This window comes from Apodemus sylvaticus, chromosome 12 (genome assembly GCF_947179515.1).
Source record: "Apodemus sylvaticus chromosome 12, mApoSyl1.1, whole genome shotgun sequence".
NCBI lineage: Eukaryota > Metazoa > Chordata > Mammalia > Rodentia > Muridae > Apodemus > Apodemus sylvaticus.
In genome coordinates, this window is record NC_067483.1 from 61,019,673 (window position 1) to 61,045,625 (window position 25,953).

General features: G+C 46.8%; 2 protein-coding genes across 5 annotated transcripts; both read left to right on the forward strand.

Moving 5' to 3' along the window:
- Positions 1 to 1,030: 1,030 nt before the first annotated feature.
- Positions 1,031 to 5,840, forward strand: Rgs16 (regulator of G protein signaling 16). The gene is made up of 5 exons (XM_052200202.1): positions 1,031 to 1,192; positions 1,511 to 1,621; positions 2,232 to 2,293; positions 2,574 to 2,740; positions 4,036 to 5,840. Exons 1-5 carry the CDS (start codon positions 1,149 to 1,151, stop codon positions 4,258 to 4,260), a joined length of 609 nt encoding a protein of 202 aa, XP_052056162.1. The 5' UTR covers positions 1,031 to 1,148; the 3' UTR covers positions 4,261 to 5,840.
- Positions 5,841 to 12,289: 6,449 nt separating this feature from the next.
- On the forward strand, positions 12,290 to 24,637 carry Rnasel (ribonuclease L). 4 transcript variants are annotated; one of them, XM_052200365.1, is made up of 8 exons: positions 12,290 to 12,394; positions 13,156 to 13,311; positions 13,970 to 15,549; positions 16,205 to 16,290; positions 17,713 to 17,918; positions 18,660 to 18,792; positions 21,490 to 21,623; positions 22,610 to 24,637. In XM_052200365.1, the coding sequence occupies exons 3-8, from the start codon at positions 14,079 to 14,081 to the stop codon at positions 22,779 to 22,781; spliced, it is 2,202 nt and encodes a 733-aa protein (XP_052056325.1). In that variant the 5' UTR covers positions 12,290 to 12,394; positions 13,156 to 13,311; positions 13,970 to 14,078; the 3' UTR covers positions 22,782 to 24,637. The 4 variants fall into 4 exon arrangements, with proteins under 4 accessions (XP_052056325.1, XP_052056326.1, XP_052056324.1 ...); XM_052200366.1 differs by having other exon boundaries at positions 12,291 to 12,394; positions 13,118 to 13,311; XM_052200364.1 differs by lacking the exon at positions 13,156 to 13,311 and having other exon boundaries at positions 12,291 to 12,394.
- The last annotated feature ends 1,316 nt before the right edge of the window (positions 24,638 to 25,953 follow it).

The window sequence follows — 25,953 nt, forward strand, 5'->3', positions numbered from 1 at the left end:
AAGCATGCTACCTACCCCTACAGAATGTTCCCTGGGGAAGTCCAGCCATCTGAAAACTTCTTTAGTCCCACCACACCTTATGAAATAAATACACTGCTGTCTACAGCCTAGACACAAAGAAATGGAAGCATTTGGGAAGATGGAGTCTCTAAGGTCTCTCATAATTATACAGTAGAAGCATGATTACAAACTCTGTAAGTATCTACCTGTAACCTCACCTGCGGCTTCTTAGTAGCAGTCTCAAAGGGAGCTACTGACAATGGCGCCTTTAAGGCAGGGTGAGGAGCTGAACTCCAGTTGTTTAGCCTCAGGCTCTCTTACCGGTTGCAGAGCAGTTTCTGTTGCTTTCCAGTGGGGGCAACAGGGTAAAGTCAAAGCTGAATTGAGGCACCAAGACTTACCCTATAACTATAGAGGGTAGAGTGAGTGTGTTTTTTAAAGCATCGTTGCAAAGATTTCTGCTATAATTGTGTTAAGTAAATGTTTCCTCCCCATGCCTGCTGATCTTGGCCAAATCGCTAGTTTTCTGATCTTCTGATCCTTCCTCTCAAAGTAGAGGTAATGACCGTGGGGGTGAATAGCTCGCTTCGGAGCCCATGACATGGTGGTACCTGTTCTGAACTGAGAGAGAGTGCAGTATAATGGTGATGTACTTTTTCTTGGAATGCACTCAGTGCGCCTGTCCACCACAAACTCTCCACCCCTACAAAATCTCTCCGTCACTTTTGAATTGTTTTCCTGTTTTTACAACAGGTCGGCCTTTTTTTTTTTCCCCCTGGCAAGCTGTGGGCGTATGTCTGGTCTTCAAGCCTTCCTCCTCTGCTGGCAGCCCAAGTCTCCGACCTCTGGGGGTGGGGACAGCACCGTGCGCTCAGGAGGAGGCCCTGGGGGCTGAGTCGCGCCCCACCCCATCTGGCTCCCCGCCCCGCCTCCTCCCTTGCACCGCTCAGCCCCACTCTCTCATTGGTCGGCGACGCTCGGCCCCGCCCCGCCCCACGGGGATAAAGCTTAGCAGCCACGGTCCCAACGCGTGCCGCTCTCCTGACCCCATCTGCGCGGTCCGGTACTTGCTACAGCCCGACTTTTCCCTCGCCGCCCTCCCGTCCGCCACCATCCTCCCCACGACGTGCTGTCCTGCGCCCGCAACCATGTGCCGCACCCTGGCCACCTTCCCCAACTCCTGCCTGGAGAGGTAAGAGAATATTTTTTAGCAGTCCGGACGACAGAGTCCCGAATCCTTGGGACAGCGGGGCGGGACTGCAGTGCCATAAGACCCTTAATTGTTAAGAGCTATCAGGGCATAGCCCAAGTGCTACTTTTGTAGCCTAGAACTTGAAGACTGCAACGAGAGAAGCGCTTAGGGCCTCGGGAATGGCCAAGTGTCCCCAGCTTTCATGGGACTGAACTTTGGGTGGTGGAATTAGTTCTTGTGGGACGCCCTCCTCCCGCAACTTCTCAGTGCTGGCAGAGCAAACAGAATCCTTACACGCTCATGGTTTTTTTCTTTCAGAGCCAAAGAGTTCAAGACACGGCTGGGGATCTTTCTTCATAAATCAGAGCTGAGCTCCGATACTGGGGGTATTAGCAAATTCGAGTGGACCAGTAAGCATAGCAAAGAGAGGTAAGTCCTATTGTCTGTCCAGCCCAGGGACTCTAGAGGGGAGGGGGCCTGAGAGGGAAAATAGGAGCAGACAAGCCAGGTGGTCCTAAGCCCCCTCTGGAGAGTCGAGTGATAGAGTCCAGGTTTGCCAACCCCAGCAGAACCCGCGCTCAGGACATGCATGCACTCCTGTTTATCCGAGGATGTGGTACTACCCGAATACGGGGCTACGACAGGGTCTGCATCTATTTATCGAGCACCTTGCCTAGAGGCCTCTTTTTAGTGAACACCAGGTGTGATGCTAGGCTTTGGGAGTCTTAGGTAAATAGATAGATTCTCCTAGCCTGCTGCTTCGGAGAGGCGTGCCAACCAAAGCTGAGAATCTTGGAAATAGAATCAGTTTGGTTACAGAAGAGGGGGCATCGGGGATGCTGGGCTGAGGACTAAAGGGTTCCTGGCAACGGTCGCTGAATGCCCAGGTGCCCCTTATATAACTCGCTGCTGGCTTCGCGGGAATTCGAGGGCTTAGCTTTGACAGTCATCGACTTCAGCTTAGGATGTGTGCTCTGTTTTTTGTTTGTTGATTTAAAAAAAAATTAATTTAAAAATCCCTGCTCCTCCCCCACCCCAGAAGCTTCTCAGAAGATGTGTTGGGATGGAGAGAGTCTTTCGATTTGCTGCTGAACAGTACAAGTAAGTAGGACCCTGTTGTCTGTCTGTGAAAGGCACGTGTGTGCTCGTGTGCTGGAGCTGGTCCCAGCGAGGCTGAAAAGAACACGGGGCGAAATAATAGTAGTAGTAATAATAACCCCGGTCCCCCAGTGTGCCAGCCTCTGTTCGGAACACAAAGGCAGAGCCTTGTTCGGGAAAATTACATTCTAAAAATAGAGCCATTAACGCCAATCTCTGTCTTTGCCCGTTTCTTCCCATCTGCCCACTAGTCTGACCTGTCTCCTTTCTCCCTTTCTCGCAGATGGAGTGGCTGCCTTCCACGCCTTCCTGAAGACGGAGTTCAGCGAGGAGAACCTGGAGTTCTGGCTGGCCTGCGAGGAGTTCAGGAAGATCCGATCAGCCACCAAACTGGCCTCCAGGGCTCACCGCATCTTTGAGGAGTACATTCGCAGTGAAGCCCCTAAAGAGGTCAGTGTCCTCTCCTCGGCACTGGCCGTGACTCCTCCAGACCGTCTGCCTCTTCCCAGCTGAGAGCCAGGGTCAGTTAGGGAAGGGTTAGGTTTGTGGTGCAGCAGTCTTCGTGATTAGAGAAGGGTAGGGAGTCAGTGGCCGGATGCTAAACTTTGCCATACAAGGTGGCACAGCACAGGGCAGCAAGATTTTTTTTTCTCTTTTCTCCATTTGTAAATTAGTTATGCTTTTTAAAACCTCAGCAAATAAACTGGAGGAACAAAAAAAATTTGGGTAGCCTGACTCTGACCTGTATCCACCCTTTGGGAACTTTTTTTTTTTTTTGGCTATTCAGCCTTCCCTTCTAGAAGGACATTCACAGTAGTGGTGGCGCCCCCTGGTGGACACACCTGAACAATGCTGTGTGTTTGTATCTTGTTTTCTTGCTGCTTCTGTTTATTTCACATCACTCTGTAACGATCTAATAAGTATCACTTAACTTGCAAGGAAGTTTTATTTATCTTAGAGGATGTAGCAGCGAAAAATCCCTAATGGGACTATATAGTCTAACGGGAGAAGATGTCAGGAACCAATTCAGTATCCGCCAGGGATGTGAACGAAGCTCACAGTGGGAGTTAGGGAGCAGGAGAAAGAACACACGGGGCGGAGAGTTGTAAGGATGGAGAGAGGGAAGGACATCCTGCCGCAGGGAACAGAGGGACAGATGAGGTCATACACATGGCTGGTAGCCAGATGCCGTCATTCTAGCTTTTCTTTTGAATGACATGGAGAGGAAACTAAGGCATTTTCCAGACTGAGTGAGCTCGGTGTAGCAGCTGTGAGGACAGACAGACAGACAGACAGTGGGAGTGAGGGGAGGCAGGGGCTCTGGGAACTGTCCCAGAGCCGAAAAGCTGGCGAGTGGGGCTGGAGGGGTGGCTCAGTGGTTAAGAGCACTTGCTGCTCTTATAGAGGACATAGGCCACCCCACACTATACATCCAGAACTCCTATATTTTGTCACCAGCATGGTAGCTCACAACCTCCTTTAGCTCCAGTTCTGGGGAATCCAGCACCTTCTTCAGGCCTATCGAGGAGGCTTCTACACACACAGGGTGCACATACTTCTGCAGGCACATATACATACAGATTATGTAGGTATGCATATATATGAAGAGAGATTTCTTTATTTAGTGTTTGGTACTCTTTTAATGACTCACTTGCTCACCAACCCGCCCCGCCCCGCCCCGCCCTGCCCTGCCCAGCCACTCCACTTCACACCACTGACCTTTGTGGTTGCCCTGGTTCCCACAGGTGAACATAGACCACGAGACCCGAGAACTGACCAAGACAAACCTACAGGCCGTCACTACCAGTTGCTTCGACGTGGCTCACGGAAAGATTCGCATGTTGATGGAGAAGGATTCCTATCCACGCTTCCTCAAGTCACCTGCTTACCGAGACCTGGCTGCCCGAGCCTCGGCCACACCCAACTCCTCCGCATCCAGCAGCAACCCAGCTGAGCCTTCACACACCTGAGCCTCTGCAGCAACCTAGAAGCCGGCAGGAAGAGAGGTGGAGTCGCCCATCCCTGAAGCAGCCGCGCCCTGCGCGGGAGGCAGGTCCTGCGCGGCAAATGTGAGAGGACAGTGAAGGGACAGACGGACATCCCTGCAGCTTGAGTGTGAAGAACTAACTCCCTCTCCTCCGGATACTGCAGTGGGCCCAGTGTCGGAGAGACTCCTCATGTCCAGGACCTGTGCCTGAGGGGCTGACAACTAGGCTGTGTGGGGTGCTCTGGGGAAGGGTGGCCCAGAACTTAGGTTCTTTCTACCAGGGCACACACAAAGGAATGCTGGGGTGGTTGGCAACCTTGAGAGCAGGAGCCAGAGAGCAGCTATTTACGTGCCAGACAGTTGGCTTTGGTCCCGTCTTGACTTCCTTGTTCCTGGACTGGGCCTCGAAAAGGCTGTGTGTGGAATCTTCATCTCCTGCCCTTGCCTTCCCAGAGACACCCCGGGCCCCGTAACGCAGGCTTCCTACTGTTCCTGTCTTCATTCTTGCAGTCTCACGGAGGCCAATGAGTTAGTATGACTCTTGCCCCAGAAGAGATTTCTATACCTCAGAAACCTGGCCTATGAGCCCCTTTCCGGGTCAGTCATGAGCCCTGCAAAAGAAGCCATTTTGCTCATGTGACCCTAGGCTGGGTGCTCTCGGTGGCCTTCTGTAGGTGACCCCTTGACCTCACATTTGCAGCAGGGTCTGCTTGTGAACAGGGCTAACTGAGACGTCTTACTGGGCCCTGCGCGCCTTGGAAGATGGGGGTCTAAGGAGGAGGTGGGAGGAAGGAGGCTTCAGGCACCGGGACCAGCGCTCATGGCCAGCGACGAGCAAGGGAGAGAAGTCATGGAGAAATCCATCTGTAGGGGGAGCCCAGAAGACTAACTGAAATCAAATCGGTTCTCTTTGTGGGTATGAAAATGGGGAAAAGATGCCCCTACCCCGAGCCCCTGGTGGAAGGGGGCCTTGTACTTCTTTCCTGATGATGTGAGATGCCCACTGTAGTTATGGGAGAGGTCAGTCAGGGACCAAGAAAGCTTTGGAACAGAAGTTAGAAAGCACAGCCAAGGGAGTATGGCAGATTGTGTGTGTGTGTGTGTGTGTGTGTGTGTGTGTGGTGCCTGGAAGGATGCCTATCACCCCTGAGTCTTACCGAACAAACATTCCAAGTTAAGACTTGTAGCACCAGAGACCAAGGCGGCTGTGGAGACCTAGGTTGTCAGCATTGTTTTCTCTGCACTTGAGGCTTCCCCGGGAGAAATTTCTTTTAAGTAGAATATATCGTTCTGTTGTGTTGTGCTGACGTCTCAGCTGCTATTGTTATTTATTGTGACTTGTTTGCCTGTACTGAAGAAACTCAGCAGGAGCTGCTGCCCGATCGCCCCTCCTCCCTACCAGACTCTACCTCTGCAAACCTTGGGAACCACTGAGGGCTGTTGGGGGGGAGGGGGGATTCCCCACTGTGTTAATATTTATTTATTGTTAACAAAGGGAGCTGGGTTCCTTTATCAGCAGTGTATGGGATCCCTGGTTGGTTTTTTTTTTTTTTTTTTTCTGTTTGAGCATGATATATTCTTGTAAAAAAATGAAAATAAAACTCAAAAATAATATCCCATTTCCAAGGACCATGTGGTTGATATGAGGGTCCAGGGGAGTGTGGAGAGCCTGGGGTAGGGGATGGGGGTGGGTGACTGAAGGCGTGCAAGAGCTGAGCTGGCTTTGAAAGGCTTTCAGGCCTTCTGGGTCACCTCAGACCTGAAATCCTGCTCTTTGAGATTTCACTTTCTGAAAAGAACCTTGCCCCCGGCACACACAGTAGTGAATCCCTGAAGTCCTAGCTTTTGGGAGAGTGAGGCAGGAGAGTTGTGAATTTGAGAATAACCTAGATTACATAGGGAGATTTTGATTCAAAAGGTAAAAAATGTGGTGTTATAGATGCCTGCTTACACACAGATCTGACACGCTGACACTCAAGTCTGACGTGCTGTCGGGTTTCAGTTCTCCCCCAAGTCCTCGGTGTGATCAGAGTTCAAGTACTCGGTTGTGGAGACCCCTTAGAATTGCACCCCACACCTAGATCCAGGGTTCTCAGGGGAAAGCAGGAGAGGTTCTGACACGGCGGGGCCTTTGTCTGTGAGATGGATGGAGAGGACGGTGACCAGGGATGGAAGGGACACAGGCGTGCCCAGGTACAATGAAACATTGTGGTGTGTGTGGTGTGATGTGTGCATTTGCTCTGCACACAAGCATCCCGTGCCAAGCATGTGGAGGTCAGAGGACAATTCACAGGTGGTCAGCATTGGCAGCAAGCACCTTTACCTGCGGAGCCATCTTGCTAGCCACGAGGCCCCGTGTCCCTATATCCCCACTGCTGTAGATGTTTGTGCACATAAAAGCATGGTAATTCCTTAATGTGACAAGGCCTCCTTTTGCCAGACAGGCTAAAGACCCCTGCTTTACATATGCCTTTGTCCAAGGTTGTCTATATATTTTATCTGCTGCTTGGTGCATTCCAGAACCCCAGATGAGAAAATGTAAGATGGGGGGGTCGGGGGCAGAGACATGGAGACATGGAGACCACAACAGTTTTCAAACAAACCTAAGCCAGAACACTGCTTTCGAGGGCCGAGGAAGGCCGGCCGATCCCTTACGCTCTGCTGCCCTCTGGTGGCCATAACTATGTATTGCCTTAGGCTTGTCTGACGTCTATAGACTGTTCAATTAAGTGTGCAGGTGAAGGTGGAGGTGAGCTTCTTCTCAATGTGGGTTCTGGGACCAAACTTGAATTCTTTAGAACAGATGTATTCCCAACAGCGGAGCTGTTTTCTCCCGTCTGAACTTCCGTTGGTTTCTAAATCTTTGCTTTCCCCCTGTGGAATTCAATATAACGGCTAGAATTTTTTTTTTTTTTATTAATTCATTTTGGTGAACATACAAAATTTTGATGAAACTGGAATTATTAACACAGTTCCTAACACAGGTGTCTATAGGAGTTAAGGCAAGATTTTCTTAGTTATTTTAGGGCTAAAACTTACCTTCCAATCTGGAAGGTCTTAGGTAAAGAAACTGTTCAGGGTCTATGAGGTATAAATTCAAGGCGGGTGGAGGGCTTAAAATTGGTCCAGGAGAAGAAAGAGAAGCCTGAAGTTAAGTATCTGATCCTAAGTTAAGTAGTTGATCCTAAGGGTGAGAGATGCAAGTGGCTGAGGTGCAATATCACAGAGTAGCTGCACTCACCTGCAAGGAGCAAAGGCAAACAGGCAAAGTTTGCAGCCTTTCCCCCTCAAGTCTTGACATCAGCTAGAAGGTGATGCACACTTGGAGGGGGGGCATTCACCCTTCAGTTAAACCTCCCAGGAAACACTCTCAGAGGCCCATCCAGAGGTTCTTCTCTTTGCTAATATCCTATCCAATCAGGTGACAGCTGCGACTAACCATCACAGTCACGAGCTCAGACACCGACTTAGACGTTGAGTAAAGCAAGAATGTGTGGATCTTTTTATTTATTTTACATCAAGCGCCCATTTAAGGGAGAGTTCTCCTTTTAGCCATCCCCATGGAGGCTCACAGAAAGCATGGGGGCAATGTTTAGAGCCATGCATCTGACTTTAACCTCATGTTTGCGGCTTGCTAATCAGTATAGTTCTCAATTTCGCAGACTCTCACTTTGTAATATAAAATGTAAGTATAAATAGTATTGGCTTCAGAGAGCTTTTGTGATGACGGAATACGTGTGCAAAGTGTGTATCAGATGCCCTGGTGATATGCTCAAAAACAGCAAATACGTGTCTGTGGCAGACACTGTTCTAAGTAGTCTACATATGTTAATTCTTGTAATCCTTGTAAGATTCCTAAAACATTAAAGACACGGATGCCAGAAAGTTTAAGTGAATCACTCAGATGTGAAGAGGTGCCAGTCAGCTGGTGCGGTATAGCAAGCCAGCCCAGAGGATCTCACAGCACAGATGGATCGCACAGCTCAGATGGATCGCACAGCTCAGACGGATCGCACAGCCCAGACGATCCCACAGACGGATCGCACAGCGCAGATAAGAGGAGGAGGTCAACATTCTGATTCAATGCTAACACTCTGGCTTCTACCTGGGATCCCAGAAGGTTTTTGGTAACCTGAGGTCTAGCATCCCGAGTGTGGGAAGTGGCTCAGGAGGGAGAAGTCCTTACATTTGCCTTGGCTGTGTGTTTCCTCTCCGTGTATCCAGTCCAGGTTTCCCACTCACTCCTGGGCCTGCTGTCTGCCCTTGGTAAATTATTCTTTCTTCAAAGTTAGACTCTCCTGCCACATCTCTCCAAAGTGGGCAACCGGTGCAGGCGCCCCGCCTCCCATGCTCAGGCGATGTAACAGCTAAAGAATTACTGTTTTCCTCACAAGGGGGACTTGTACTTCCTGCCCTGGCCTTGATCCAGAGTTGAGTTTTCTAGTGGAATCTGATGGTTGCCTTCCCCTGTCATTCCCTGGGTCTCTTATTCTTGTGTTAATAGTTTAGGATTTTATTATATGCACATTTTCTATTATAAGTGGCCTCAAATAGTTTTTTTTTTTAATTGGGGCTTGGAAATCATAAAAAAATAAATAAATAAAAAGTAACAAACCGGTGCGCCAGCTTTAACCCTTCTTACAAATCAGTTAGATCTGCAACTACTCCAGGGTCTGGTCTGGTTTGTTTAAAGCTCTTCTCTGGAGAGAAGGTTCCAGAATGCGGGAAATGGTGCTTAGCTTTTCAAAATGATCCATTCAGACTAGCAGGCTTCTTTTGTAAGCGGAACTTACTCTCCAATGTATCGATTGTGGCTCAACTCCAAATATGAGAGAACACACACACACACACACACACACACACACACACAGGTGAGCAAAACGGCCCTGCAGCTCTCCGCTGCTCCGCGGCTCTATGAATTATTTCTCCCAGACACAAACAGCCCCATTGATGTCAGCAGCAACTAGAGTAGCCATCCCATGGCCGCGGGGGTGGGGGGGTGGGGTGGGGGACGAGATACAAAGGAGAGAACTGAATGACGACCAAAAGTAGCTGAACGTCGCCCTCTGCTGGCTAACCTGAGTGACTGCTGCTTTCTGCGACCATCTAGCTCCCCTTTGTTCTGTCTGGTTCCTAGAAAACCGTAGTGAAAGTGGCCATCATGGGATTTCTCTTGCTTCCAAACAGCATCCAGTTGCGCACGGATCTCCGCTTCCTTGACCCTCAGATTATCCGAACAGCCCAAGCCTGTCAGGATCATGTGTGTAATCGAGGCTCGGATTTTCTCTAAGCTACTCAGAGGCTTCTGGGCGGAGTTCTTCCTATTTGTAGCAACTTCCCACACTGTTTCTGACAGGCAAGCTGGGCTTCCCCGCAAGCTGTTCTGGGTGGGGCGGAGAGCCAGGATTCTCTAGGAGTCTTTGTCACGTCGTCCGCTCTGGACAAACTAACATCACCTGCTCTGGGCTGACACTGGCTGCCTAATTCTACCAGTCTCCGTTAGAGGAAACATGTTAGGCACTCCTTTTAGGACTAACCAGGCCAGTTTTTGTCAACTGCATACAAACTGGAAGTCACCTGGAAGAGGGAACCTTAATCCGGGAATTACTGACAGCTTGGGCTCACAGGCCAGCTGCCTGGAACCGGCTGCAGTGCGTGACTGAGACTCAGCTCCTGTTACAAGAGCACGCTCAGAAGCTTTCCGTAGCTATGAGTTAACTTTGGTTGTGGTTTATTACTTGAGGACCGAGGCACCCCAAGACCAAACAAGAGTTTAACATCTCCCTGCTTCCCAATTGTGGTGGCCATCTTGCTCGGAACAGAATCTAAGGTCCTTACAAGGGTCCCTGAGATCTGACATGATTCGCACCCCCACTTCCCATTCATTCATTCCTCTCCCTCACTGGTCTGTAAGCTCTTCCTCAATTATACCAGGACCATTTTGGCCTCAGGCCCTTTGTACCTGCAGCCCCTACTGAGGCAGTGTTCTGAGAACACTTCCCCCAGACTTTGCTCAAATGTCATCTTCTGGACAAAGACTCCCCAACTTACCCATGCTATGGAATGTGTGCGTGCATGCATTCGTGCATGTATGTGCGTGTATGTGTGTGTACGTGTGTGTGTGTGTGTGTGTGTGTGTGTAGGCCAGTGGATAACCTCAAGTGTCATTCTTTAGGCCCTGGCCAGCTTACAACCTCCAAGCAGACCAGGTTGCCTGGTTGAAAGTCCCGAGGATGTGCTGGTCTCTGACTCCCCAGCCGTGGGATCATAACTCACCCAACTTTATAACCTAGGTTCTGAGGATTGTGCCTCTGAGTCTCCTTTCTTTCTAGTGTGGGTTCTAAGAACGAATTCAGGCCCGGTGCTCATCACAGGGCAAACACTTTACTGACTGTCTGTGTCTCTCAGACTCCCATTCCAGTACTCTGACAGACATCTCCCCACCCCGCCATGTTTATTTTACTCTTCCCTGTGGGGTTTTCATCATAAGACACAGTACATGATGGAGTTGATTTTGTTCCCTGTCTGGCTTCAATGGGAACAAAGGCAGCTGCGCCCTTCTCTGGGACATAGCCGGGTTTCCAAGGCACAACAAGCCACTTTCCCATGTTATTCCCTGGTTTCTCTAGCTGTAATGTGGAGGTGAAAAACAGTAGCAATCCCAAGGTTTGCTTCCCTGGATGGGTATTTGTAGAGTGCTGAGTACAGTTCCTGGAGTACATTCAAGAGCTATGCGAATGTTTTCTGCTATTAACATAATTGCCGCAGCCGTTGCCGCTGCCGCCACCACCACCACCACCACCACCACCACCACCACCACCACAATCCTTGTTACTATTATCTGTTGAGGTAGCAAAACAGCCAGCAGACACTAAGACAGATCGGAAGCATCAGGATGAATCGAGGCACTAGAGGACAGTACCCATGAGGTCCGTAGGAATAGAGACTGCCAGGGACTACTTCATACCTGGAAATCTTATTATGCACTTGGGAGGCAGAGGCAGGTGGATTTCTGAGTTCAAGGCCAGCCTGGTCTACAGAGTGAGTTCCAGGACAGCCAGGACTACACAGAGAAACCCTGTCTTGAAAAACCAAAAAAAAAAAAAAAAAAAAAAAAAAAAAAAAAAAAAAAAAAAAGGCTTGTGGAGCTAAATAGAGTCAGCGGGTAAAGGTGTTTGCCAGATAAGCCTGGTGACCTGAGTTTGAGCTCTGGAAGTATGTACAGGCATAAGCAGAGAACTGACAACCAAAGTTGTCTTCTGACCTCCATCAGCTTGCCCAAATATACACGGCAGGCACACATACACACGCACACACACACATTCCTCCTCTGCATCTGCACAGCTTAGGGTTTGTGTAGTAAGCCGCTCTGTCCCAAGCACTTACAATCATTACTGGCACCAGACTCTCTGCCTGCCATCTATTCGCTGTGTGATGGTTTGAATATGCTTGGCCCAGGGGATGGCACCATTAGGAGGTGAGACCTTGTTGGAGTAGGTGTAGCCTTGTTGTAGTGGGTGTGTCACTGTGGATGTGGGCTTTAAGACCCCCATCCTAGCCACCTGGGAGCTAGTCTTTTCCTAGCAGCCTTCAGATGAAGATGTAGAACTCGCAGCTCCTCCTGCCCCATGCCTGTCTGGATGCTGCCATGGCCCTGCCTGGATGATACTGGAGTGAACCTCTGAACCTGTAAGCCAGCCCCAATTAAATGCTGTCCTTGTAAGACTTGCCTTGGTCATATGTCTGTTCACAGCAGTGAAACCCTAACTAAGACAAGATGACTGCATAGTGGATGATTTGCTCATTTCCACGTTTCCTTCCAGAGCACAGGCGACTTGTGATAACAGAAAAGACACAGAGTGATGGGTGAAGTTGGTTCCTAGAACCTGTAAGGAGAATAGTGCTGCCTATCAAGTCTGTCCTCCGAGGTGGGGACAATCCTTGTCTTCCTCCAGGGGGTGAAGATGGCTCAGGCAGTGCCCGGACTGCACGACTGCCTTCTGTTCTTCCCTTTTCTCACTCCTTCCTTGGCTCCGCCCTAATGGTTCAGCAATCAGCCACCAGGAGGTGTTTCCTCTAGGGGCTGTTGCTGCCGAAGGAAAGCCTGCTGAGGAAAGGTAGGCTGAGGAGCGGTTCATTGTCGGGCTGGGTGGGGGGCGGCGACGAAGAGGTCTGGAAGATTGGAGAGCTGGGACTGATGGCTACCGGGCAGCCGCCCTGTGGTGGCGAGCGCTTCCTCCTAAGGTGCTGTCACGGTCCTATGCTGTTTATTTACGCCCTGTACTTCTGGGGCAGCTCTGGAAAGAGGAAGGAGAAAATGAAAGTAAACGCAGGCTGAGTTTGCTGCCGGGCTCTGCTCTGGACCGGGCTTTTTCCATCCCAACATCCCCTGAATGTCTTTCCGCCTCTGCTCCTTATATTTCACCAACCCACCTCACAGCCAGTGGCAGTTAGGGCCCATTACGCAAACGCTTTGGACAACAACTTCGGTGCTTGGTATTCAGAATACACTGCAGATGTGGATCTCAAAGAAGGAGGTTTTGTACATTTTATAGCAGATACAGCTAATTAGATGTTAAGGTTTAACAAGGGATGCCTGGTGACTATCGAGGCCCCTGGGCTAAATGACATTCCCTGTAGGGTACAAGGGTGAGTGGGTGTGGGGTGAGTGGGTGTGGGGCGTGTATTCGCGACGCTCCCTCAGACACTCTCTGCAAAGGCCCTGTTTGTGGTTGTCCCCCGTTGAGGAAACAAAATTGTGAGTCAGCCGTTTAAGAATGTGCAACCAGGAAGTGACAGTCAAAAGCTGCCTAGCCAGAAACTCAAAGCTGAGTTCATAGTTCACAGTTTTCAACCGCACTGCTTCAATAAAAACCAGCAGGGGTATGGAGAGAATGAACAGAACGAACAGTGCGTGTGGGGTGACCAGCCGCACCTGGGCTAAAGAAAGTCAGATGGACCAAGACAAAGAAATCCACTTTTCTTCTTAAAGAAGCTTGCACTCCCCACTACCCCAGAAGCTGCCAATTACTAGGTAAGTTTGATTATAGAATATTGGAGAAAAAAGGAGTTAGTCTTCATGACTAGTCATGAAATTTTAGGATGTCTATTGTAAGAAATCTGTTATAGGAAAACTAGATTAAAACGAGCTAAATTTCCCACAGCATCATTCAGACTTGTTTTAATTCTTAAAACATCATTTCAAACATTAAAATATTTAAGATTAGAAAATTGGAATAGGCACATAAGTGTGTCACTTAGCCTGAGCCCAGCCTAGAAAGAAATGTGTACACATGTATTAAGTATAGCACGGTATAACATGGGTGGCAGAGACAGAAAGGAAAAGACAACTCTGCTAACTGCTGATGAACTCAAACTGAAGGAAGTCTTCCTGTCGCTGTGTGAAGAGGGAGTCGGTACCCAAGTGTGCAATCTCCTTGGGATACACACCTACTAAACATGTAGCAGTCGCTTTGGGGGTGTGGGTCCGTGGAGCAATAATTTCCTCATTTTAAATTTACCTCAATTCATAATAGCCTGCATTTTGTGCATTTTGTCCATCTAAAGAAATTATTAATTAAGCAAGTAAATGTGTTTATAAAGACTACGTACAGGTAAAGCTGAGTTTTGAGCCAGGTGAGTTTTTTTTCCCTGTCTGAAATGACAAAGCTCTCCTCTTTATTCGTGTACAGATGAGATGTCAGAAGACAGAACATATCGGCCCAATCCCTACCCCAAGACTCTCTTCACGTCCTAAAGAAACACACGTGTTAACTTCTCAAGGAAAAGGCATTGACTATCATGGAGACCACAGGTCCTAACACACCCCAGCGTGGCTCCGCATCAGCAGGTGGTCAGAGGACTGTTGGCAAAGATTTGTTGATCAAAGCTGTTAACGAGGGAGATGTTGGCAGGGTTCAGCAGTTGTTAGAACAAGGGGCTGATGCCAATGTCTGTGAAGAATCTGGGGGCTGGACACCTTTGCACAACGCAGTGCAGACTGGCAAGGTAGACATTGTGAATCTCCTGCTTCATCATGGTGCTGACCCTCATCGGAGGAAGAAAAACGGGGCCACCCCCTTCATCGTTGCTGGGATTAATGGAAACGTGGATCTGCTCAAGATTCTCCTCTCTCGAGGCGCAGACATCAATGAGCGTGACTCAAATGGATTCACAGCTTTCATGGAAGCTGCTGAGTATGGTAAAGTGGAAGCCTTAAGATTCCTTTTTGATAATGGAGCCGACGTGAATTTGAGGCGTCAGACATCGGAGGACAAAGTGCGATCGAAGCAAGGAGGCGCCACAGCTCTCATGAGCGCTGCCGAGAAGGGTCACCTGGAAGTCCTGAGAATTCTCCTCAACGACATGAAGGCAGAAGTCGATGCTCGGGACAACATGGGCAGAAATGCCTTGATCCGTGCGCTGCTGAACCAAAATTGTAAAGATGTGGAGGAGATTACTTCAATTCTGATCCAACACGGGACTGATGTTAATGTGAAAGGAGAAGGAGGGAAGACACCCCTGATCTCAGCAGTGGAGAGGGAGCACACAGGATTGGTGCAGATGCTCCTGAGTCAGGAGGGCATAAACATGGATGACAGGGACAACGATGGCAAGACAGCTCTGCTAATTGCCGTTGAAAAGCAACTGAAGGAAATCGTCCAGTTGCTTCTTGAAAAGGGAGCCGATACCAAGTGTGGCGATCTTGTTGGGATAGCCAGGAGGAAGTACAACCCTTGCCTTATAAATATTCTTCAGCTTTACGAAGCTAATCATGACACTAACCCTCTGGCTGGAGACTGGTTGCCTCACAGTTCACGCTGGGGGGAAGCCTTGAAAAGACTCCACAGTATACATCAACCCATGATTGGCAAACTCAAGATCTTCAAGGATGATGACTATAAAATTGCCGACACTTCCGAAGGGGCTGTCTACCTAGGGATCTATGACCATTGGGAGGTGGCTGTGAAGGTCTTCTGTGAGAATAGCACACGTGGACTTAAGGAAGTCTCTTGTCTGCGGGACTGCCGTGACCACAGTAACTTAGTGGCTTTCTATGGAAGTGAGGACCACAAGGGTTGTTTGTATGTGTGTGTGTCCCTGTGTGAGTGGACACTGGAAGAGTTCCTGAAGGTGCCCAGAGAGGAACCTGTGGAGAACGGCGAAGATAAGTTTGCCCACAGGGTCCTATTGTCTATATTTGAGGGTGTTCGAAAGCTGCACTCTCATGGATATGCCCATCAGGACCTGCAACCACAAAACATCTTAATAGGTGAGGCCCTGTGACATTCTTATATGTGGGACTGTGATAGAACATCACAGACTAAGAGATTTGTGATGAGTGCAGATTATTTCTGGTAGCCATGGAGATTAGCAGGGGTCTCCTCTCATAGGCTAAACTCCTGAATTGACACCTTTAGCTCTCATTCCTCTTTTTGGGGACTCAGTAGCTTCTTTAAGAAGGAAGAAGGTCCTGAAAGGGGCTGGAGAGTGTCTCAGAACCAGCACATCTCTGACCCATGATGGTGGCCTAAAGTATCAGAGTAGTCCAGGGCTTGTGGGCTTAACTGAACAGAAGTCAAGGCCAAGTCATCCTTAAACTCAGAACCTTGTTGGTTGGCTATTAGTTAGCCATAGGATATAACCTGAACTGTGGCCACCAGCCCCTTGACAGTGACCCAGGAGCTGTGGGAGTGGAGAGCTGGCTAACGTTACCCTCAACTTTGCTTACTGTCTGGCCTATAACAAACAAAATGTGTGTCCTGCTCTTGACAGATGCCTGATAGATCAAAGGAGGCTGGGTATGGCTGGGCAGCATCGTTATTGTTCTCCAGAGAGGATAGATCGTACAACATGTTACATATTTATCTGATTTTACTATCCCTCCATATATTTTTTTTTAATGCACCTCTGAAACTGTCCCTTAGATTCCAAGAAAGTTGTTCGGCTGGCAGATTTTGATCAGAGCATCCAATGGACCGGAGAGTCACCAATGGTGAAGAGAGACTTGGAGGTAATTTCTGTGCTCTAGTTAAACTTTTCTGTTCTCTGCTTCCTTGTTTGTTCATTACCTCACTTCCCAGGGCCAGGCAGGGAACTTATTTTAACTTCCCAAGGCTTCCTCCACCTCGCCTGCTGTCCCCTCTTCCTCCACCTTTTCTGCTGTCTCCTCTTCCTTGCATACAGTGGCATTTCCTTGTGGCTCTGCTACAGGAGGACCTTCATGGGGCAGAGGATTAGGTATAATAACTGGGCTGTCATGGAGTCACCTTTCACTGTGGCCCCTTTTTTTTAATCTCTAACTTTTCCCTTCTTCCTCCACTCGCTAGAGAAGTAACTAAACAGGATGCCTCTTCCAAGACATTCAGGAGGCATATCTGAACACCTCAAAAGTTCCGTCTGCAAACAGTTTTCTGCCTAAGAATAAAACAAATGAGATTCCCTCCCAACTCTATTCAAACTCACCCACTGAGCACCAAAGAAAATCCAGAGACGGAGGCTCCAGACAGTTCCTGGGAGAGGTGAGGTCAGCCTTCAGGCTCGAAGGAGCCAGAGCTCAGCAGAAGTGTAAAGACGGGAAAGTGCTCCTGAGAGGACTCAGAGCTAGGACCTGTGTATGGAAGCGTCCAGGCTTGCTCAGGGACAGTTGGGCAATGCTATCTTGGCTAGCAATCAATGGGCAGTAGCTTTGGCTCTGAGTTTGGTGGTTTCTAACTTCACTTCTTCCCCCTTGGCATCTGGTGCAGCCGTCTCTTGTGTTGATCACTGCCTATTTCTCTGCCCTACGGAAGCCTAGCTCCCTCGGCTAGAGCTGTGTTCCACCTGACTGGGAGTGACTCCATTATCTGCTACCTCACAAAGTGCTGGATCCAGTTCCCAGTTTGTCCTAAGGCTGTCCCCTTTGTTTAACGCATCCTCCCTTTCTTGACTTACCTACATTCTGTCAAAACATTCAAGACCCAGGTAGAATCTTCTGCTGCCAACAAGTCTATCCCATCCACTCTGGACCAGGATTATCTTTCAGGAGCCTAAGCTGTGTGGGCCACCTGTTGCCTTAAAGAGCTTTTTGTGCACAGAGCTTAGTCTTTCTCCCCCAGAATCCTGCAGATTTGGAGTTCAGGGTAACTCCATGTTAACCATGGCACCATGGGACCACAGGAACACAGCCCACAGGTTCCTTGAAATATCCCCTGTCTTCCACCTCCACACTGCCTGTACTGACTACTTTTGTATCACTCTGAGAAGAAGCTAAATGAGGAAGGGTTCATTTAGATTATGGATGGACTCAGAGGTTTCAGCTCAGACTGGAAGTGAGGGCTTGATAGGGCAGATCTCTGTCCAATGACGTTGACAATCACGATATTAACTCTCCAATCGTTCAAGGTTACCCAGATAGAGAGGTTACACATTGGCTCGATTTATGGCTTCTGTGCAGGATCTTGGACGGCTGGTTCTCTATGTGGTAAAGAAAGGTGAGATCCCCTTTGAGACACTAAAGGCTCAGAATGACGAAGAGTTGGTTGCAATATCTCCAGATGAGGAGACTAAGGACCTCATTCACTGCCTGTTTTCTCCTGGAGAAAATGTAGAGAACTGTCTGACGGACCTCCTTGGCCATCCTTTCTTTTGGACTTGGGAGAAGTAAGTAGAGCTTACTTACTGGATGTGTGTCACAACAGTGGTTCTCCACCCTTTCTAATGCTGTGACTCTATAATGTAGTTCCTCATGGTGTGGTGACCCCCCAGCCATAAAATTATTTCCTTGCTACTTCATAACTATAAATTTGCTACTGTTATGAATTGCAATGTAAACATCTGATATGGAATATGTCTGATATGTGATTCTAGTGAAATAAAGGGTCTTTCGACTCCAGAGGGGTCACAGACCACAGGTTAAGAACCATTGTGCTTTTCTATGGAGAAGATATGGTATGGACGACTGTCAGAGCTGGGAATTGGCAGTCCCAGGCTTTTCTCTCACCTCAGCATTGTTGAAGTTGTGTCCTTGGGAGGAGTGACAACCTGTGGGTTCTTTATTTATTTATTTATTTATTTATTTATTTATTTATTTATTTAATATGAATACACTGTTGTTGTCGTCAGACACACCAGAAGAGGGCATCAGATCCCATTACAGATGGTTGTGCGCCATCATGTGGTTGCTGGGAATTGAACTTAGGACCTCTGGAAGAGCAGTCAGTGCTCTTAACCACTGAGCCATTGCTCCAGCCCCTGAGTTTCTGGTTTTAACTACTGAAGAATAAGTGGAAAACAACAGGGAGGCCTCTCCCAGTATGTAGAAATTTTATTAAAAGTCAAAGCATATCACTTTTCTCCTTTTTGGAAAATAGAGAATGACCATGATAATTCTATCACCCTCAGCCGCTTCGGAACACTTCGGAAAGTGGGAAATGAATCCGACATCAAAGTACGAAAGAATACAAGTGCGCTTCTCAAACTACTGCAGCCTCAGACGCTCGAGACTTCTAGAAGCTTCGATCAGTGGACATCTAAGGTAGGCGCACTTACCTTCTGTGGTCTAGGAAAAGGAGTGTAATAGAATATACTGCCATTTCTAATTATTTTATATAACAGCCTGTTGCTACCAGGAAGTGAATGGGGGTAATTTTATTGTCTCCAAATGAGCCATCTTGACTCTTTTGGGTCTCTCCTCCTTCCTTCAGAGTTCAGGGCCCCAAAGACACTGCCATTCAAGTTCTGCTATAGGAAAGCCTTGACCCAGCCCATTACCCACTCTCAGAATTCTGGTCAAAAGTCCTATTGTGCTCAGAACAACTCTCTAAGCCAAGGAGGTTTTCCACCATGAGGCCATAGCCTAGGACAGACTGGACACCTCTGCTGTCTGTGAGCAGCCCCTACTCCAGGAACTCACATTGTGCTGTGACATGTTATGAAGAAAAGATGACCTTTCAAATATTTCCTCTTCAAGACAAATCCTTCCAAATTTGAATTTAGGGGAGCTCTATAAAATAAATCACCATCTCAATCTAGTCTTCATTATAAAACTTTCATTATTGTACATTTACAAACATTTCTCAAACTTAATTATGGTTTAAGCTAGCATCAGGGTCTTGGCCCCCTAAAACAGAATCCCCATGTTCCCTGTGGGGCTGAGATATCTGCAGAGATGATGCAGTGTGGTGTATGGTGGGTGTCCCACAAATGCAGGTAAAGCATCCTGGGAGAATCCATGACTTTCAGGTCTCTGAGACCCCAGCAGTTTCTCTATCTTAGGTCTCTGCTTCACCTGTCTCCACTTGTAATTGCTGGCTTAATATACATTTTTATGGTTACTCTGCAAGTTGTGTTGGGACCAGAGGCAGGCACTGTCTTGTTAGTTCTTGGTATGAAGTATATGTGCTATGACTCTTTGCCGAATGCATGTGTGTGAGACTTGTGTGTAGCTTTTGCTGCCCCACATTAACTCCAATAACGGACTGAGATACCAGCCCCTACTCAGAGAATATTGGATCTGCAGATGAAAAACACAGACACACACAGTTGTTCAACTTGCCTTTTTGGCACAATTGCTGGCCACTACTTATCTTCTGCCTGGAGATGTGTGCCCTCGTCAATACTCTTAGCTCTGCCCCTCTCCACCTGCCCTCAACTTTAGTTGCTCAGTTACATTTAGTCACTGCTCAACAGCCTCAACCGCCCACATGTGGAAGTGGCCTGTGGCAACTCTGTCTGAGATTTCACATAGCTGCTTGGCTTTTCTCTCTTCAAAGCATGGCAAACTCCCCTTCTCTCTCCTGCATCTGTTGCTTGCCTTTGGGGACCCAGAAGTCCCACCAGTTCCTTCTACCCAGCAATTAGCCCGAGACTTCCTTACTGATAAATCAAGAACCAATTGGGGAACAGGACCTTAGCATCACAACCACCCATACAAGAGTTTAGCCCAAACTTTAAATTTTTAGAAATGGAAGAACTTGAAAGTAAAGACATTTTTATATAAATATATTGGATTAGTTAGGGGTTTTGTGAAGAGACATCATGACCAAAGCAACTCTTCAGACACACCAGAAGAGAGTGTCGGGTCCCATTACAGATGGTTGTGAGCCACCATGTGGGTGCTGGGAATTGAACTCAGGACCTCTAGAAGAGCAGACAGTGCTCTTTACCACTGAGCCACCTCTCCAGCCCCCAAAGCAACTCTTATAAAGGAAAACAATTAATTGCGACTGGCTTACAGTTTCAGAGGTTTAACCCATTGTCATCATGACGGGAAGCACGGCAGTGTGCAGGCAGGCATGGTACCATAGAAGGAGCTGAGAGTTCTACATCTTGATCCACAGGCAGCAGAAGGGGACTGGGTTTATTCCACATTGTGCATAGCTTGAGCATTTAAGACCACAATGCCCTCCACAGTGACAAACTTTCTCTAACAAGGCCACACCTCCTCCAATAAGGCCACACACATCTCCTAACAGTGCCACTCCTTATAGGCATAAGGACGTATTGCTCCATGACCTTCTACTCTCCCTCACAGCCCCCCTCCTTAGTCCCTGTTGTCTAGAGACAGTTTTACTTTGATTTTCATGTCACATATACATACATAGTTTTATGTATGTAAGCAAAATCTCATGTTATTTATCTGAGAGTGACTTAATTTGCTTGTTATTTTGTCAATCCTCATGCAAATGACATAACTTTGCTCTTTTTATGGTTGAAAAGATTCCATAGTGTGCATAAGCATTTTCTTTAACCATTTTGCTATTGCGAGGTGCCTAGGTTGGCTCCAACTCCTGGCTGCTCTGAGCAGTTTTTCAATATTCCTGTGATATGTTTACTGAGAGTCCTTTGGGCAAATACTCAGCAGAATTGTAGCTGTTCTTACGGTAGGTGTAGTTTTAGATTTTTGAAGAACTTCAATACTGATTTTCGTAGTGGTTAGACTAGTTAACACTCCCATAAAGGTCTTTAATAGGCATGGTTTCTTGGAAACTTGGTAAGTACAGACAAAAGTGAAACTAGTAACTTACAATCACACATTCAAAGGTAGCACAACTGCACAGGGTTGTGTAGCATGCTCTGTGCATCCTGTACTTTCATTTGCTTCTGTCTGTTTTCTTTGTTTCTTGGTCGAGGGCATTTGCTCAAATTTGTATTTCACCTTCTGATATTAACATACCATCAGGATTTGTTTTATGTTGTCATCATATCTTGAACTAATGTTTTGTTTTTTTAGATTGACAAATATGTTATGGATGAAATGAATGATTTCTATAAAAAGAACCAAAACTTTTATCAGGATACTGTAGGTGATCTACTGAAATTTATTCGGAATATAGGAGAACACATCAATGAGAAAAAAAATAGAAAGTAAGTCCTACTTTCATCTATGTGAGTTATACATGGACTGAGAATGGTTAGAAAATCTACTTCTAAGTCTGTCAATATGGAGAGAAGAAAACTTACTTTGATAAAGAAAAGCAAATTGGGGCCTTTAATTCTGAAAATCAGGAGGCAGAGGGAGGTAGATCTCTGAGAGGTCAGCCTAGTCTACACAGTAAGTTCCAGGCCAGCCAGAACTGCACAGTAAGACTCTGTCTTATTGTCAATTACAGACATGCCTCCTTTTTAGCTTGGCTGAGTTCTGTTTGAACAGAAGAAGCTTTCTCTGTTAATAAGCATAGAAAATAGGCCACTGTGTAAAGCAAATGTAGGCTTACAAAAGTTAAGTATTAATTATTTTTTGCTGTAAAAAAACATTAGCTGCAAACACACATACACACACACACACACACTCATATACACACTCACACCCCCATCCCTACACACACACACACACACACACACACGAATACACTCACACACACACTCTTATACATGCACACACACACACACACACACACACACACACACACACACACGCACATCACTTTGTAGTTCAGAATGTTTTCTTTTTGTTGTTAGAGATTGTATATAAGGGACTGTAGTATTATTTTACAGTTATTACCATTTTGTTTAATTCCTACATTTTTTTAGAATTTTATACATAGTTACTGTATTTACATAATCTCCATCCTTCCCTCCCCCTTCCAACTCTTCCTGTGTCCTCACCTAGGGATAGGGCCTTGTGAGGGTCCTCCCTGCTCCCTGTGTTGTTACCATTTTTATGAATGAGCAAAAAAATTCAGAGAGATTAGGTCACATACCTATTAAAGATTCGGGAAGCATCTTATCATCGGATTCTGAAGTTCTTATTGTTCCTGCTAGACTCAAGTCCAGCAAGGGGCCAGGGCTTACTCTAAGAAGGAGGAAGAGCTTATGGGACATCAGGCTGACCTATTTGTGTTTTGTTTCAGAATGAAGGCGAAACTTGGAGACCCTTCTCGTTATTTTCAGGAGACATTTCCAGATCTTGTAATCTATATCTACAAGAAACTAAAGGAAACAGAATACAGAAAACACTTTCCTCAGGCCCCACCACACCTCAGCCTGCCAGAGGCAGCGGGACCAGGGGCCACACAGAGCTGAGTCCTGCAAGTTCATGGGACCATTTTTTCATCAGTATAGTTCTTGGCAAGTTGTACATTTCTGGTCTCTTAAGCAGCCCGGTTGCTTGTGAGCAACGAGTTAGGTAGCCAGTGTGTCAGTTTCTGATACAGTAAGTTCTATACATTTGCACGATCATAAAAGCAGTATACTACAAAACTATAGTGCTCCATTTTAGTGGATGGAATTGGGAGAACTTTTTGCTAAGATTTTGTTTAAAAGAACATTATTGTGTGTGTGAGAGAGAGGGGGGGGGCTTAGGGGACACAACTGTGAAGTTGGTTTTCTCTTTCTACCTTTATATGGGTTCCAGGGATTGAATTCATGCTGTGAGGCTTGAATCTCTACCCACTGAGTCACGCCCACCAGAATGATTCCCATATTTAATTGCCTCAAACAGAAGAGTGTTAAGACTCCGTGGCTGTATGTTTTCTATTTATCTCATTTAATCCTTCCAGTGAGCTTACAGGACAGAATTTATTGTCTCTATTAAAGATCTGAGGCTCAGAGAATCTGAGTGACTTGCCCAGGATCACACAATCTGTGCAAAGCACTGTTAAAAAAAAAAAAAAAAAAGAATGGAAGACAGGGTGTCATTATTGCCTCTCACATGGGGCCTTCATCCAGCATCTCTTCAGGATGAAATTCCAGAATAGGCTTACGCATGCCAAAAGGGCTCCAGAGAAGCTTCACTATAAGCACTGTGTAAGCCTAGGTACTAGTTAAACGAATTCCATCCCTTCTGGAAGCATCTGTACTGCGGTCTCATGACTTCAAGGTATAGCTCTCACTTGAAGTCATTTATCAGTGTCACAGCTGGGGGAGGGGGATGGCACTACTGGCACTGTGTAAGGAGGAACCAGCAGTGCTAACAAACATTCTGGGGATGGATGGGGCAGCTACCCACAAAGCCACACTGGGCGGATGACATATCGGTGGTGCTGAGGTGGAGAAAGACTGTCTGAAAGGATTGCTACCCTTCTGAGCTGGCCCTGGATCCAGGACTGTGGAGGGCATTGAACACCCCCAGAAGAATGGTGTGGGTGTGTCTTCTTGATGCTGGGTCTGAGATGAAGCAGCTCCTTCTGGTGTCCACCTGCGAGCCCTCATCTTCCTTCACCTCCCATGCTCCGTGGTGCAATGCTCTATTTGGTAAACTCTCTAGCTCCCTGACACACAGTCACCCCAGTGCACCCTTCATTCTACCGTTGTGCCCCAGCCCTCCTCCAATCAAAGCCCTGTCCTTAGGGCCTCTGTATCTTAGTAAAAATGCTTGTTCCGTGGTAATGCTTGATAAATCTTCACTGAATAATCAATGGACCATTTTTGTACATGATGATGATGATGATGATGTAAATTGTATGGTGCTTTAAAATTTATACATTATATCTACATATTTTAAAATTTAATTTTGTTTTGAAAGCAGTACTGTAAGGTAAACACTGAAATCTTTATTTTGGCAATGAGGAAAGTAGGGCTTGAAATATTCCTATTTACTGTAGGCATATGGCATGGAGGGGCCACTGCCTAGATTTGGACAGACTTTCTGGTGTGACATCTGATGCTCTTCTCACCTATCGTCATAGTGGCTAAGATGCAACTTTTGAAATGGGAATTAAATGCTGTCTTAGATTCCTTCCAAAAGGGGGTGTCTGGAAGCAGATAGGTGGCTGTCACTGTAAGGAGTTAAGGTACACTGGAAGAAACAAAGTGACAGTTTAAAAGATGGCTTTTAAAAATTTAAAACTTAAAAAGGTTTTAGAATTGAGTTTTGTTATCAATCAAAATGTCTATGTGTGAAGAATACATAATAAAATTTGAATCATTTTATTAAGTTGGATTTTCTGTCAGTGACTTGTGATAGAATAGATGAATCAGCAGTTCCTGGGAACTTTACTATCTATGCTTTGATTGAGAGGGTTGGTCAGAGAAGGAAAGGAGAGATATTAAATACACAAGAGTAGGATAGCAGCGGAGACTCCCCATCCTGCCCAGCTGTCTGTCACTGCCCTGCCACTCACTTTGTTGTGTGAAACCAATTTAACTTAGGAGTTTTCAGTTTGTAAACTTTCAAGAAGTTATGTGGGTCAAATTTCTAACTTTCTATCTCATGTACTATATAAATGATCCCTGCGTAAGAACTATACATGGAGGGATAGAAAGGCACACATGCCCAAAGCCATCTCCAGTCTCTGCTGAAAATGGAGTGGACTTCATTTTCTTTTCTTTTCTTTTCTTTTCTTTCTTTTTTTTTAAAAAATATTTTTATTCTCTATATTCTTTGTTTACATTCCAAATGATTTCCCCTTTCCCGGATCCCCCCTCCTCATATGTCCCATAAACCTTCTTCACTCCATCCCTTCTCCAATCACCTCCCTCCTTTTTCTCTGTCCTTATATTCCCTTCCAATGCTAGATAAACCCTTTCCAGGATCAGAACCCTCTCCATACTTCTTCAGGGGCATCATTTGTTATGCAATTTGTGCCTTGGGTATTCAGGGCTTCTGGGCTAATTAATATCCACTTATCAGAGATTGCATTCCATGTGTATTCTTTTGTGATTGGGTTACCTCACTTAGGATGATATTTTCCAGATCAAACCATTTGCCTAAAAATTTTGTGAATTCATTGTTTCTAATTGCTGAGTAGTATTCCATTGTGTAAATATACCACATTTTCTGTATCCATTCCTCCTTTGAGGGGCATCTGGGTTCTTTCCAGCTTCTGACTATTATAAATAAGGCTGCTATGAACATAATGGAGCATGTGTCTTTATTGCATGCCGGGGAATCCTTTGGGTATATGCCCAGGAGAGGTATAGCAGGGTCCTCCGGAAGTCTCATGTCCAGTTTTCTGAGGAACCTCCAGACTGATTTCCAAAGTGGTTGTACCATCTTACAGCCCCACCAGCAGTGGAGGAGTGTTCCTCTTTCTCCACATCCTCTCCAACACCTGCTGTCTCCTGAGTTTTTGACCTTAGCCATTCTGACTGGTGTAAGGTGAAATCTCAGGGTTGTTTTGATCTGCATTTCCCTAATGACTAATGATGTTGAGCACTTCTTAAGGTGCCTCTCGGCCATCCGAATTTCTTCAGGTGAAAATTCTTTGTTTAGATCTGTACCCCATTTTTAATAGGGTTATTTGGTTCCCTGGGG